This window comes from Schistocerca nitens, chromosome 5, assembly GCF_023898315.1.
Source record: "Schistocerca nitens isolate TAMUIC-IGC-003100 chromosome 5, iqSchNite1.1, whole genome shotgun sequence".
NCBI lineage: Eukaryota > Metazoa > Arthropoda > Insecta > Orthoptera > Acrididae > Schistocerca > Schistocerca nitens.
In genome coordinates, this window is record NC_064618.1 from 850,834,169 (window position 1) to 850,850,322 (window position 16,154).

Consider the following 16,154-nt stretch of genomic DNA (forward strand, 5'->3'; position numbering starts at 1 on the left):
GCAGCTAACGATGACTCTTGTTATGTTTACAGTTTACGCTTTCGTATCGGAAGTGAATATAAGACCATGAGTGGAAAGTAAGGCCACGACCAGTGCGTCCCTGTTGCGTCAGCCAGAGACCACGCCACGTATGTTTCTCCAGCTAGAAATGCCATAATGTCTGCTCCCAATACTTGGCCCATGAACCATGGACCTTGCCGCTGGTGGGGAGGCTTGCGTGCCTCAGTGATACAGATGGCCGTACCGTAGGTGCAACCACAACGGAGGGGTATCTGTTGAGAGGCCAGACAAACATGTGGTTCCTGAAGAGGGGCAGCAGCCTTTTCAGTAGTTGCAGGGGCAACAGTCTGGATGATTGACTGATCTGGCCTTACAACATTAACCAAAACGGCCTTGCTGTGCTGGTACTGGGAACGGCTGAAAGCAAGGGGAAACTACAGCCGTAATTTTTCCCGAGGGCATGCAGCTTTGCTGTAAGATTAAATGATGATGGCGTCCTCCTGGGTAAAATATTTCGGAGGTAAAATAGTCCCCCATTCGGATCTCCGGGCGGGGACTACTCAGGAGAAAGAAAACTGGCATTCTACGGATTGGAGCGTGGAATGTCAGATCCCTTAATCGGGCAGGTAGGTTAGAAAATTTAAAAAGGGAAATGGATAGGTTAAAGTTAGATATAGTGGGAGTTAGTGAAGTTCGGTGGCAGGAGGAACAAGACTTTTGGTCAGGTGATTACAGGGTTATAAATACAAAATCAAATAGGGGTAATGCAGGAGTATGTTTAATAATGAATAAAAAAAATAGGAGTGCGGGTTAGCTACTACAAACAGCATAGTGAACGCATTATTGTGGCCAATATAGACACAAAGCCCATGCCTACTACAGTAGTACAAGTTTATATGCCAACTAGCTCTGCAGATGATAAAGAAATTGATGAAATGTATGACGAGATAAAAGAAATTATTCAGGTAGTGAAGGGAGACGAAAATTTAATAGTCATGGGTGACTGGAATTCGTCAGTAGGAAAAGGGAGAGAAGGAAACATAGTAGGTGAATATGGATTGGGGGGAAGAAATGAAAGAGGAAGCCGCCTGGTAGAATTTTGCACAGAGCATAACTTAATCATAGCTAACACTTGGTTCAAGAATCATAAAAGAAGGTTGTATACCTGGAAGAATCCTGGAGATACTAAAAGGTATCAGATAGATTATATAATGGTAAGACAGAGATTTAGGAACCAGGTTTTAAATTGTAAGACATTTCCAGGGGCAGATGTGGATTCTGACCACAATCTATTGGTTATGAACTGCAGATTGAAACTGAAGAAACTGCAAAAAGATGGGGATTTAAGGAGATGGGACCTGGATAAACCGAAAGAACCAGAGGTTGTAGAGAGTTTCAGGGAGAGCATAAGGGAACAATTGACAGGAATGGGGGAAAGAAATACAGTAGAAGGAGAATGGGTAGCTCTGAGGGATGAAGTAGTGAAGGCAGCAGAGGATCAAGTAGGTAAAAAGACGAGGGCTAATAGAAATCCTTGGGTAACACAAGAAATATTGAATTTAATTGATGAAAGGAGAAAATATAAAAATGCAGTAAATGAAGCAGGCAAAAAGGAATACAAACGTCTCAAAAATGAGATCGACAGGAAGTGCAAAATGGCTAAGCAGGGATGGCTAGAGGACAAATGTAAGGATGTAGAGGCTTGTCTCACTAGGGGTAAGATAGATACTGCCTACAGGAAAATTAAAGAGACCTTTCGAGAGAAGAGAACCACTTGTATGAATATCAAGAGCTCAGATGGAAACCGAGTTCTAAGCAAAGAAGGGAAAGCAGAAAGATGGAAGGAGTATATCGAGGGTCTATACAAAGGCGATGTACTTGAGGACAATATTATGGAAATGGGTGGAGATGAAATGGGAGATATGATACTGCGTGAAGACTTTGACAGAGCACTGAAAGACCTGAGTCGAAACAAGGCCCCGGGAGTAGACAACATTCCATTAGAACTACTGATGGCCTTGGGAGAGCCAATCATGACAAAACTCTACCATCTGGTGAGCAAGATGTATGAGACAGGCGAAATACCCACAGACTTCAAGAAGAATATAATAATTCCAATCCCAAAGAAAGCAGGTGTTGACAGATGAGAAAATTACCGAACTATCAGTTTAATAAGTCACAGCTGCAAAATATTAACGCGAATTCTTTACAGACGAATGGAAAAACTGGTAGAAGCGGACCTCGGGGAAGAGCAGTTTGGATTCCGTAGAAATGTTGGAACACGTGAGGCAATACTAACCTTACGACTTATCTTAGAAGAAAGATTAAGAAAAGGCAAACCTACGTTTCTAGCATTTGTAGACTTGGAGAAAGCTTTTGACAATGTTAACTGGAATACTCTCTTTCAAATTCTGAAGGTGGCAGGTGTAAAGTACAGGGAGCGAAAGGCTATTTACAATTTGTACAGAAACCAGATGGCAGTTTTAAGAGTAGAGTGGCATGAAAGGGAAGCAGTGGTTGGGAAAGGAGTGAGACAGGGTTGTAGCCTCTCCCCGATGTTATTCAATCTGTATATTGAGCAAGCAGTAAAGGAAACAAAAGAAAAATTCGGAGTAGGTATTAAAATTCATGGAGAAGAAGTGAAAACTTTGAGGTTCGCCGATGACATTGTAATTCTGTCAGAGACAGCAAAGAACTTGGAAGAGCAGTTGAACGGAATGGACAATGTCTTGAAAGGAGGGTATAAGATGAACATCAACAAAAGCAAAACGAGGATAATGGAATGTACTCAAATTAAATCAGGTGATGCTGAGGGGATTAGATTAGGAAATGAGACACTTAAAGTAGTAAAGGAGTTTTGCTATTTAGGGAGCAAAATAACTGATGATGGTCGAAGTAGAGAGGATATAAAATGTAGGCTGGCAATGGGAAGGAAATCGTTTCTGAAGAAGAGAAATTTGTTACATCGAGTATAGATTTAAGTGTCAGGAAGTCGTTTCTGAAAGTATTTGTATGGAGTGTAGCCATGTATGGAAGTGAAACATGGACGATAACCAGTTTGGACAGGAAGAGAATAGAAGCTTTCGAAATGTGGTGCTACGGAAGAATGCTGAAGATAAGGTTGGTAGATCACGTAACTAATGATGGGGTATTGAATAGGATTGGGGAGAAGAGAAGTTTGTGGCACAACTTGACTAGAAGAAGGGATCGGTTGGTAGGACATGTTTTGAGGCATCAAGGGATCACAAATTTAGCATTGGAGGGGAGCATGGAGGGTAAAAATCGTAGAGGGAGACCAAGAGATGAATACACTAAGCAGATTCAGAAGGATGTAGGTTGCAGTAGGTAGTGGGAGATGAAGAAGCTTGCACAGGATAGAGTAGCATGGAGAGCTGCTTCAAACCAGTCTCAGGACTGAAGACGACAACAACAAGTGTACCTTTTTATGATCAGATTAGGTCACAGTATCTCAAAAGAGTAGTTTGCTAATACAGGGCATGCCAAATAACGAATTTTAAGATAGCAACCCAACTTAAATCGTCTGCCTGTGTTGCGGATGATGTAAAGCAGATTGCCTATCTGAAGGTGCATGAACTACCGGATGGTAATACTCGTAGTTAAACTTTCCCTATTTAACACGTTATAACACGGAAACTAATTACCGTACAAGGACCAAACTTGGTAGCATTGATGTCCAGAGCATGGGATGCATGATTTCCATGCGTCACAGCGTCACCGTTCAGTTCCAACTATGGCCACCAGGTGGTGTGGTCAGTCATCATGATACACAGTCTCGCACACCTGACCAGTCACAGGGCACTTTTTGACGTGTCAACATGAGCTTGGACAAAAGGAGCAGAGCATTATTGGTGAAGCACTATTATAAAAACAACAGAAATGCTGCAGCTGTACTTCCGGAATAGCGTCAGCTGAAAGGATTACGAAAGGATCCTCTTTCTCCACCTACTGTTCGGAGCACGATAAAGAAGTTCGAATCAACTGGAGGACTGGGCATCGCTCTGGGAAGAGAGCGGCGACCAGTTGCACCGTAGGTGTTTGATGAAATCGCGTTTGCTACGGCAGACAACGCTGCGCGTAATTCCCGATGGTCAGGCAGTGTGCGTGCAGTGACATCACAGTTGAACATCCCGCGGTTCACTGTACGGACGGTGCTTCGAACCATTCTCAAATGGTATCCGAACAAGATCCATATCGTACAGCAGCTTGCACCACAGGACGCACAACGATTTTTTAACTTCGTTCTCCACTTCCTCGCGTGGACTGAAGCTGATGAGGGCTGGCCCTGGACCATCCTATACACGGGCGAAGCTCATTTTTCTCTACAGGTGTGGTGAACACACAAAACTGCCGAGTGTGGGGATATTCACCTTCCAGACACTGTGCATGAAGTTCCTCTGTATGGTGAACGTGACACCGTACGGAGTGGCTTGAAAGCAACGTTCATTATTGGCTCATTCTTTTTTGAAGAGATTGCTGCTGAAGTACCGAAGACGTGCAGTGTGGCTGGCCAGCGTTAATTGCGATATGCTTCGCCAGCATTTCGTATCCGCCCTACGGGAGAGAGAGGCATTGGACTCAACAGATTTCATGCAAATGGGGCCGCACGGACATTCCTCGTGAAACACATTTGGAGACGATCGAATAATCAGCCGATCATTTCCAAATGCTTAGCCGGCACGATCACCTGATCTCACTCCCTGTGATTTCTGGTCGTGGGGCTGCCTGAAGGGCAAGGTTTACCAAGGGAACATTCACAGGTGTGCTGATCTGAAGCGCAGCATATCGAGAGGGGTAGCCAGCATACCTACGGACATGATTCGTTCTGCTGTGCAGAATGCAATCCTGCGCTTTCAGACTCTTGTGGACACTGATGGGCGGCATATTGAGCCGCTTTTGTAGCAGTAATGGTACCGATATGTAATGGTATGATGTACCGTAGCATCACATTAAAAATGTTTCAATTGAATTGATTCTGCATCATTTCTTTTCCCCATGTCCTTGGCATTAATGCTGCCCAGTTTGGTGCTCATACGGTAATTAGTTTGCGTGTTATAACGTGGTAAATAGGGAAAGTTTAATGATAAGCAACCGGTATTCAACGCGTTTTCTTTTGGCCACCCTTAATGAGACCCAGAAAATATTAGATACAGTCTCCCAGGTAGATGCCATTTCCCTTGACTTCCGGAAGGCGTTCGATACAGTTCCGCACTGTCGCCTGATAAACAAAGTAAGAGCCTACGGAATATCAGACCAGCTGTGTGGCTGGATTGAAGAGTTTTTAGCAAACAGAACAGCATGTTGTTATCAATGTAGAGACGTCTACAGACGTTAAAGTAACCTCTGGCGTGCCACAGGGGAGTGTTATGGGACCATTGCTTTTCACAATATATATAAATGACCTAGTAGATAGTGTCGGAAGTTCCATGCGGATTTTCGCGGATGATGCTGTAGTATACAGAGAAGTTGCAGCATCAGAAAATTGTAGCGAAATGCAGCAAGATCTGCAGCGGATAGGCACTTGGTGCAGGGAGTGGCAACTGACCCTTAATATAGACAAATGTAATGTATTGCGAATACATAGAAAGAAGGATCCTTTATTGTATGATTATATGATAGCGGAACAAACACTGGTAGCAGTTACTTCTGTAAAATATCTAGGACTATGCGTGCGGAACGATTTGAAGTGGAATGATCACATAAAATTAATTGTTGGTAAGGCGGGTACCAGGTTGAGAGTCATTGGCAGAGTCCTTAGAAAATGTAGTCCATCAACAAAGGAGGTGGCTTACAAAACACTCGTTCGACCTATAGTTGAGTATTGCGCATCATTGTGGGATCCGTACCAGGTAGGGTTAGCGGAGGAGATAGAGAAGATCCAAAGAAGAGCGGCGCGTTTCGTCACAGGGTTATTTGGTATCCGTGATAGCGTTGCGGAGATGTTTAGCAAACTCAAGACAGGCGCTCTGCATCGCGGTGTAGCTTGGTGTCCAGGTTTCGAGAGGGTGCGTTTCTGGATGAGGTATCGAATATATTGCTTCCCCCTACTTATACCTCCCGAGGAGATCACGAATGTAAAATTAGAGAGATTCGAGTGCGCACGGAGGCTTTCCGGCAGTCGTTCTTCCCGCAAACCGTACGCGACTGCAACAGGAAATGGAGGTAATGACAGTGGCACATAAAGTGCCCTCCACCACACACCGTTGGGTGGCTTTCGGAGTATAGATGTAGATGTAAATGTACCCCTGTTTGTAAAAGTAGTCACGTTATTACACAATAAGTAGCATATAGGCGGAACGGAGTGTGGACTCCCGCCCCTACTGCAGCTGGCTTGCTCGGTGTCAGCGGACGAGAGGTGCTCCCAGACGACGCGCTGTTGCTCTGCAGGTCGGAGGAGGCGATGGAGGAGGACTCGCTGGAGGAGAGCGACGGGTCGGCGGACGAGCGGGACTTCGAGGCGGAGGAGAACCGCGCGTGGCGCAGCCGCCTGCAGCGCGGGCTCGCAGACCGCCTCGACGACGAGGAGGACACCTACCACCCGCCACGCGTGCTTGCAGCCGCTCCAGCTCCAGTCGCAGTTCCGGCCCCAGCCGCCGCTCCGGCAGACGCCAAGGCACCACCAGCGGCTCCGGCGCAGACTGCCTGGGAGAGAGTTAACGGTGGTACGGTAGCCTCCGACGGCACTCCACACGTACCGACCCCTGTTTTAACCTTCATAAAGTATTTGCAGAAATTCATGTCACCATCATTCTGTACTACTAACCGAACGATTTAATGTAGGACAGATATCCATAAGTAAAGGGTTACAATTATTTAACTACAGGGTGTTACAAAAAGGTAAGGCCAAACTTTCAGGAAACATTCCTCACACACAAATAAAGAGAAAATGTTATGTGGACATGTTTTCGGAAACGCTTAATTTCCATGTTAGAACTCATTTTAGTTTCGTCAGTATGTACTGTACTTCCTCGATTCACCGCCAGTTGGCCCAATTGAAGGAAGGTAATGTTGACTTCGGTGCTTGTGTTGACATGCGACTCATTGCTCTACAGTACTAGCATCAAGCAGCCATTGTTGGTGATGTCTTGATTGGGCCCCATGTTCTTCCACCTACGCTCAATGGAGCACGTTATCATGATTTCATACGGGATACTCTACCTGTGCTGCTAGAACATGTGCCTTTACAAGTACGACACAACATGTGGTTCATGCACGGTGGAGCTCCTGCACATTTCAGTCGAAGTGTTCGTACGGTTCTCAACAACAGATTCGGTGACCGATGGATTGGTAGAGGCTGACCAATTCCATGGCCTCCACGCTCTCCTGACCTCAACCCTCTTGACTTTCATTTATGGGGGCACTTGAAAGCTCTTGTCTACACAACCCGGGTACCAAATGTAGAGACTCTTCGTGCTCGTATTATGGACGGCTGTGGTACAATACGCCATCCTCCAGGGCTGCATCAGCGCATCAGGGATTTGCCTTTCCTTAATCTAGCTTCTAACATAAGTCGTAAAGTCAGTATTGCCTCACGTGTTCGGATATTTCTACGGAATCCATACTGATCTTCCCTGAGGTCAGTTTCTACCAGTTTTTCCATTCTTCTGTAAAGAATTCGCGTTATTATTTTGCAGCCGTGACTTACTAAACTGATAGTTCGGTAATTTTCACATCTGTCAACACCTGCTTTCTTTGGGATTGGAATTATTATATTCTTCTTGAAGTCTGAGGGTATTTCGCCTGACACATACATCTTGCTCACCAGATGGTAGAGTTTTGTCAGGACTGGCTCTCCCAAGGCTGTCACTAGTCCTAATGGAATGTTGTCTCCTCCCGGAGCTTTGTTGCGACTCAGATCCTTCAATGCTCTGTCAAACTCTTCACGCAGTATCATATCTCCCATTTCATCTCCACCCATTTCCATAATATTGTCCTCAAGTACATCGCCTTTGTATAGACCCTCGATATACTCCTTCCATCTTTCTGCTTTCCCTTCTTTGCTTAGAACTCGGTTTCCATCTGAGCTCTTGATATTCATACAAGTGGTTCTCTTATCTCCAAAGGTCTCTTTAATTTTCCTGTAGGCAGTATCTATCTTGCCCCTAGTGAGACAAGCCTCTACATCCTTACATTTGCCCTCTAGCCATCCCCGCTTAGCCATTTTGCACTTCCTGTCTATCGCATTTTTGAAACGTTTGTATTCCTTTTTGCCTGCTTCATTTGCTGCATTCTTATATTTTCTCATTTCATCAATTAAATTCAATATTTTTCTGTTATCCAAGGATTTCTACTAGCCCTCGTCTTTTTACCTGCTTGATACTCTGCTGCCTTCACTATTTCATCCCTCAAAGCTACCCATTCTTCTTCTACTGTATTTCCGTCCCCCATTCGTGTCAATTGTTCCCTTATGCTCTCCCTGAAACTCTGTACAACCTCTGGTTTAGTCAGTTTATCCAGGTCCCATCTCCTTAAATTGCCACCTTTTTGCAGTTTCTTCAGTTTTAATCTGCAGTTCATAACCAATAGATTGTGGTCGAGTCCACATCAGCTCCTGGAAATGTCTTACAATTCAAAACCTGGTTCCTAAATCTCTGTCTTACCATTATATAATCTCTCTGAAACCTGTCAGTATCTCCAGGCTTCTTCCATGTATACAATCTTCTTTTATGATTCTTGAGCCAAGTGTTAGCTATGATTAAGTTGTGCTCTGTGGAAAATTCTACCAGGCGGCTTCCTCTTTCGTTTCTTACCCCCAATCCATATTCACCTACTACGTTTCCTTCTCTCCCTTTTCCTACTGACGAATTCCAGTCACCCATGACTATTAAATTTTCGTCTCCCTTCACTATCTGAATAATTTCTTTTATTTCATCATACATTTCTTCAATTTCTTCGTCATCTGCAGAGGTAGTAGGCATATAAACTTGTACCACTGTGGTAGGCGTGGGCTTCGTATCTATCTTGGCCACAATAATGCGTTCACTATGCTGTTTCTAGTAGCTTACCCGCATTACTATTTTCCTATTCATTATTAAACCTACTCCTGCATTACCCCTATTTGATTTTGTGTTTATGACCCTGTATTCACCTGACCAGAAGTCTTGTTCCTCCTGCCACCGAACTTCACCAATTCCCACTATATCTAACTTTAACCTGTCCATTTCCCTTTTTAAATTTTCTAACCTACCTGCCCGATTAAGGGATCTGACATTCCACGCTCCGATCCGTAGAACGCCAGTTTTCTTTCTCCTGATAACGACATCCTCTTGAGTAGTCCCCGCCCGGAGATCCGAATGGGGGACTATTTTACCTCCGGAATGTTTTACCCAAGAGGACGCCATTATCATTTAACCATACGGTAAAGCTGCATGCCCTCTGGAAAAATTACGGCCGTAGTTTCCCCTTGCTTTCAGCCCTTCGCAGTACCAGCACAGCAAGGCTGTTTTGGTTAGTGTTACAAGGCCAGATCAGTCAATCATCCAGACTGTTGCCCCTGCAACTACTGAAAAGGCTGCTGCCCCTGTTCAGGAACCACACGTTTGTCTGGCCTCTCAACAGATACCCCTCCGTTGTGGTCGCACCTACGGTACGGCTATCTGTATCGCTGAGTCACGCAAGCCCCCCCACCAACGGCAAAGTCCATGGTTCTTGGGTGGGGTTTTTATTATATCCACACATATTATTAAAATGTATGTGTGTACGTCTGTTCCAATCTACTCTTACACTAATGGATGGATATGAACCAATCTTTGTACACAAATGACTTACAGTCTGATAAGAATGGCTGTGGACGGTAAGAACCACCTACCTATCAAAGGGATGGGGCGTAGGGGCGAAAAAGAAGTGTACCCCACAAACCGCAAATACCCAGACACTATTTACCCATTATTTGAGAATACTGAAATTTTTCACGTGGAAAGAATGCTCTGAAAGAAATTTACTGCCGAAATTTTAGCTTGTAAGGCACACTGCAAGTATATTTTAAAAATTGTTAAAGTTACTAACTTTTGTCACATGATGGACCTCTAATAACAGCGGTTTGTACAGTCCCTCCTGTGCAGCGCGCCCGTCGGCGAATAAGCCATAACAATAGAACGTAGCTCCGCGTAGCGCAAGGTTAAAAGTAAACAATCGCGAATTTCAAGCACTTAAACCATACCAAAAAAGTCTCAAAACCATTAAGTTTTTGAATAATTTTCAGGCTATATCAACAGCTACATTCTTGCGGACGTAATCGTTAAACGAGTAGCAGAGCAAAGAAAATCAATGTAATGCATGATATTACATTACAGACGACTTCCATCCGTCGGTACTTTAATTTGTTGGCCTTAAATATTTTATAACAACTCCTGCATCACAGTTCTTATGATAATTTTTGAATAATATATATTTTGCTAACAATGAAACAGTTCTTACTGTAAAATATAAACTTTCTCGGCCGGAAATGTCACAGTTAATAAAATGTTCTGGGCTGTTATGCGGTGGTCGAATGGATTTCACCTTAAAATCGAACGTTTCGTCCCCACCTGCGAAGGACATTTTCAAAGGATATCGTAGCTCCTTTGAATGAAAATTCACACCCTGGCTCGCGAGCTAGGGTGTGAATCGGGCATTCATCATACCACTGGAACAACTTAATAGTTTGGGGCTACAACATTCACAAGTACGATGATGAGTGAAACTAGAACATTTCAGTCACAGTTAATGAAAGTTCACATAATGACTTAGCTGCTCCATATGATGAGATACTCCTCGTAAGTTGTTGCTTCAGAAAGTCCTCGAGTCTTGCGTCGCTGTAGTACTAATTTTGGAATAAAACACGTTCAGCACCTTTCTTGTAGTATATTGTGACTAATTACCAGTACATAGGTAGAATATAATTGACCGTCAGACAGCCTCCAAAATACTCTCACACAAACAGCTTCCGAAAGATAATAATGCAGACTGACTTCATAGCTCATGCGCCACTTCCTTTCATACAAAACAAAACAGTCGAATACATTATTGAATGTAAGATTTACAAATATAAATTTAAAATTCATGAGATGATTTTAGTTACCTTCATCAAAAAATAGGCCATATATTGCCCCACATGTTCTAGTATTCAATTTGGAAAAGTTTATTTAATTGCATACAAAATTTCAATGAATTTACAGTAAAACAGTCTAAGTTACATTTTAATTAATTGTAAATAAATTACTTTGATAAAATATTACTTACAGTAATTCGGTTGGCTCTCAAGTAGAGCTACCATTTTAGATGATCATAATGAATAAACATCGTAGCTTTTCAGAAATAAGGGAGAGGTAAATTCTCAAGAATATGTGGTGCAACATGGCTGCACAGTTCATACCACGAAATTTCGAAATCGGATTATTAACAAACGGCTTATTCCCCTTAGTTGATAATATAAGTAAGGTAGTATATTAATGTGAAATTTAATCTGAGATAGTAAACTCATTTGTACTCATTTTTAAAGGACAGTTTACTACTGGAACTGGGTATAGACGTAACACTATAAACAAATAAGAATTCGAGTTAAAATGACCTCTTCAGAGGATGTTGATATGAGGAACGAATTTCAGATATGGATAAATTCGCTAGAGATACAGGTGAAATATCTCTGCTGATATGTGTGAACTACGTTAAATATATGTGAAGTTCATGTGGCAAAAGCTCCTCTTAAATCCCTAGATCGATTTCAACCAAACTTGGTAAACGCGTTACTTACCATACGGAAAGAAATCCTGTGGGGGCAAGAACCACAAATTCCTATTGGGGTAGAGGTGATGGACAGAAAAAGGGGCAGGATGAAGTGGACAGAGAGGCGGAGGGATGGGGTAGGTGGACAGTGAAAGGGGATAGGAGATGGATAGACTGACGGGAGGGGAAGGGGAATAACATGGACCAGTAGAAGACAAGAATAAACAGCTACCCTGGCAACACAGGGTACTCAGCTAGTGTATGCATAGGGTGTAGATTACGCCATGGGGAACAACTTTATTACAGACAGAACGTTCGCTGAACCGTCCCAGCGACACTTGGCACCTTTCCTGATTGATTACGCCCGTGCGAGGCGGCAGGGCATAGGCATTCCGTGGCGTTTATATGCAGTGTGTGTTGCCTACAAGCCAGTCATCTGCTCCACGTGAAAGGCGGTAGGCTGAACTTCTAAACTATCTTTCTCTGCTTAGAGACAGTCATTATTCAGGTTTTCTTGTTGAAAATCACTCTGTGAGTTTCCTGCGGTAAACAGTGTGCAGATGCTGCACACATCGTTAGTACATTTCTAGTTCGATGAGAGCTTGCCGTCCGATTACTGGCGAATTCAATCAAAAGACGCTTAGCATCGCCGGGAAGCATCAACGGACATTTGGTCTGTAACAAAAGTTGGTCCCCAGGACGTGATCCATCTCCCCTAGTCGTTCGTCGCAAAGAGTTTGAAACATCTTTAAAGTGCTGTTTCATGTGAGGACTTCCAGAAATTTCTTTCCAATGGCTGCTCGAAAACACCTACTGTCATGGGAAAGTGACAAGACCTTATGTCAGCCTAAAAGGCACAAGCCATGTAGATCTCCCCCACAAGCTACCGTAAACTACACAGCTCAATCACATTAATGTGGCCACTTGTCAAAAGCTTGAATAACCTTTCAAACACAGGGAGTTTGGTGGACAAAGGAAGACAGTAAACTCATTCTGGTGTTCTTCGAGCGCACGCACAGTGCAAGCTGTGTGGTGTTGCATTTTCGTGCTGGTAGATGCCATCGTGCTGACACAAGGGAACCTCTTCATCGCACCCCCCCCCCCCCCCCCAGATTTAGTTATAAGTTGGCACAGTGGATAGGCCTTGAAAAACTGAACGCAGATCAATCGTGAAAACAGGAAGAAGTTGTGTGGAACCATGAAAAAAATAAGCAAAATATACAAACTTAGTAGTCCGTGCGAAGGGTAATGTGAGCTCAGCAACGCCGTGGTCCCGTGGTTAGCGTGAGCAGCTGCGGAACGAGAGGTCCTTGGTTCATGTCTTCCCTCGAGTGAAAAGATTTATTTTTTATTTTCAGTTGATGTGACAAACTCGTATGTTTTCATCAATTTTTTTGGAGTGATTATCACATCCACAAGAAAACCTAAGTCGGGCAAGGTAGAAGAATCTTTTTACTCATTCGCCAAGTGTACAAGTTAGGTGGGTCGACAACATATTCCTGTCATGTGACGCACGTGCCGTCACCAGTGTCGTATAGAATATATCGGACGTGTTTTCCTGTGGAGGAATCGGTTGACCTATGACCTTGTGATCAAATGTTTTCGGTTCCCATTGGAGAGGCACGTCCTTTCGTCTACTAATCGCACGGTTTTGCGATGCGGTCGCAAAACACAGACACTAAACTTATTACAGTGAACAGAGACGTCAATGAACGAACGGACAGATCATAACTTTGCGAAAATAAAGAAAGTAAACTTTTCACTCGAGGGAAGGCTTGAACCAAGGACCTCTCTCTCGTTCCGCAGCTGCTCACGCTAACCACGAGACCACGGGTTGTTGGCTATCTTGCGCACGGACTACTCAGTTTGTATATTTTGCTTATTTTTTTCATAGTTCCACACAACTTCTTCCTGGTTTCTCGATTGATCTGTGTTCAGTTTTCAAGGCCTATCCACTGTGCCAAATTATAACTAAATCTGAGGGGGGGGGGTGCGATGGGGAGGTTCCCTTGTGAGAATCAAATTGCATGTAGGGGTGGACAGCTGCTTACTATTGTTTATCCACTGTGCATTCCAGAATGACGAGATCGCCCAGGGACTACCACGAAAATATTCCTCAGACCATAACGCTCCGTCCTTGACATTTCCGACGATTGTTGCAGAGTCGCACACGCCAACAACCATCTGTCCGATGGAGCATAAAATGTGATTCACCTAAAAAGGCCACCTGTCGGCACTTTGTAGACGTCCATTTGCGGACCTGGCATACTAGAAGATAAACTGATTGAGACGGATTTGGAGGGATTTGAGATTTCTAGAGTGTAGGATAGAGTGTGAGGAAAGTGGTGCAGGTCAACAGACTGAAGGAGTTGGACTGGTGGAGGTGGCTTGGGCATATCGGCAGTGTAGAGGATAGAAAGCTGAAAGCAGAGGACGAAGCCTTGGGCACAACTGTATTGGGATGGGAGGTATGGAAACTGATATTGTTAAGAGTGGCAAAGGATGTGTGATTAGATAGGAAGGATGCGATAAGGCGGATCTAGTTAGCTGGAAGTGTGTAACTGTGGAGTTTGAAAAGGAGAGCAGGAAGCTATACAGAGTCGTAGGCTTACTGTTGGTTGAAAGAGACAAAAATATCAGTATTATAGATGCTGAGCTGCTGGAATAGGCTAAAAGGGAAGTGGAGGAGCTGGTCGTCAGAGGAGAAGGTGAGATGGAAGCCACTGTGGTTAAGGGGAAGGAGGTGGTGTTGGTTCAGGTTTTAAGGACGTGTTGGGAGAGGGTGGAGTCGAAGACCTTCCTAAACGTTGATGTTAGTTGAAAGAGAGAAGTATCGAAGGAGGTTGTGAGGTATCAGGAAAAGTAGGATTTTCGAGGTTTTACACAGTTCAGTGGACAGGGTAGTAGCGTCAATACGTAAATCGTGACTTCGGAATGTGTGTATTTCATGTGAAGTACTTATTACGTCATGCATTTTGAGTCGTGTATTTAACCTGTGTGTAGTGTGTTGTCCAAGTGTCGGAAGCTGGAACCGGTGGATGGTCGGGAACAGGGAGTTGTGAAAGTGAGGGTCGTTGGGGATGGAGAAGATGTTGTAGAGATAGGATGTAGAGTGGTCAGCTTTGTTCAGGTTGTGAGGTAAGGGATTATTGTTGTGGAGGTGGGGGGTAGTGAGGGATGGAATTACTGCCAGTGGGTCGATGGTACGCTTTCCTGGAAGAGTTAATGGGAAGTCTGGGTCTGGTGCACGACTGGCGCCAATACAGGCGGTTTTTTTAGCATTTACGACCTGATGTGTCTGAGTATTTGCGGGTGGTGTGTTAGTATATCTAGGACACAAGTCCCTAGGAGGAAGCGGTAGATGCGACGGGAATATAGGAGAAAGAGTGCTGCTTGTGGGGGAGGGTGGGATGGGAGGATTTACCGTCTTGGTAGAAATGTGGGTGGACAAAGCATCCGACAAGGTCTGCTGCAGGAGGGGTGTGGCAGAGGGATTTAGTTAGGTTGCAGGAAGCTGACAAGGTGGCTCGCAGTCTGCTTGTGTGTGAACTCACTGCTCATATCAAAGTCGTGATCCCAATATACAGGGTGGTTATAACTGAACATCGAGCCATTGTAAACGGAAAACTATTTACAATATGGGTATCCAACTTCATACGAATTATGTTGAGATTGTGCATTGCAAGATTTACATTGTTAGTGCCTAGACGTGCTGTTAGGCGCCGGTATTGGTACGATGATGTAGGAATGAAACACAAGCGTCAGTATGCAATAGAGTTGGAGACAGTCAACCTGGGAGTGGACAAGGTGAGCAGGTCTGTACTTATTAAGCTGCTTTATCAAAGCAGTGGCAACGGTGCTGCTGCTCTTCATGAGTAACGATGTATTGAAGGAATAAGGAGAGGTCCTCTTTCTGTCCTGGGGATGAAGAGTATTATTCAGCAGTTCGAGTAAACTGGTGACTTGGGAATCGCTCCTGAGAGAGGCTGACGGCCAATCACGCCACCAGTTGTTGAAGAAGTTACTGTTGCCATGGCTGAGAGTGCTGGATGCAGTGTCCGAGCCAAGCAGTGCTCGAGCTGTGTCACGACAGCTGAACACTGCACGGTCTAACATTGTTTCAGGCCGCATTTGAGCAAACTAGAGTGCGGTTCTAGACCATCGAGGAAGCAGTTTGCTCGTCACATTGAGCAACGTTTGTAGCCTCGAACGTAAGCGTGGTACCCAATTAACAAACGTTACCCTCTGATATGGAAATTAAAATGAATGTGTTTCTATGGTTTATTGGTTACTTGTCGTGCACATGTCCTTCCAGATGTATCCATTAAGTTTCCACATAGGTCCTCTCAAGCAGCGAAGTTGATTTACTGTCGCCCTATACATAGAAGATTCACAAAAACTGTGCCATGGTTACATCAGAACAGAATCAACTA

General features: G+C 44.2%; 1 protein-coding gene across 1 annotated transcript in view; it reads left to right on the top strand.

Moving 5' to 3' along the window:
• LOC126260757 (uncharacterized) overlaps positions 1 to 16,154 on the top strand; it is a 289,462-nt gene that overhangs the window by 264,106 nt on the left and 9,202 nt on the right. The window contains exon 11 of the mRNA XM_049958096.1: positions 6,406 to 6,680. Within this exon, the coding sequence (XP_049814053.1) occupies positions 6,406 to 6,680 (275 nt within the window). The remainder of the gene's footprint in view (positions 1 to 6,405; positions 6,681 to 16,154) is intronic.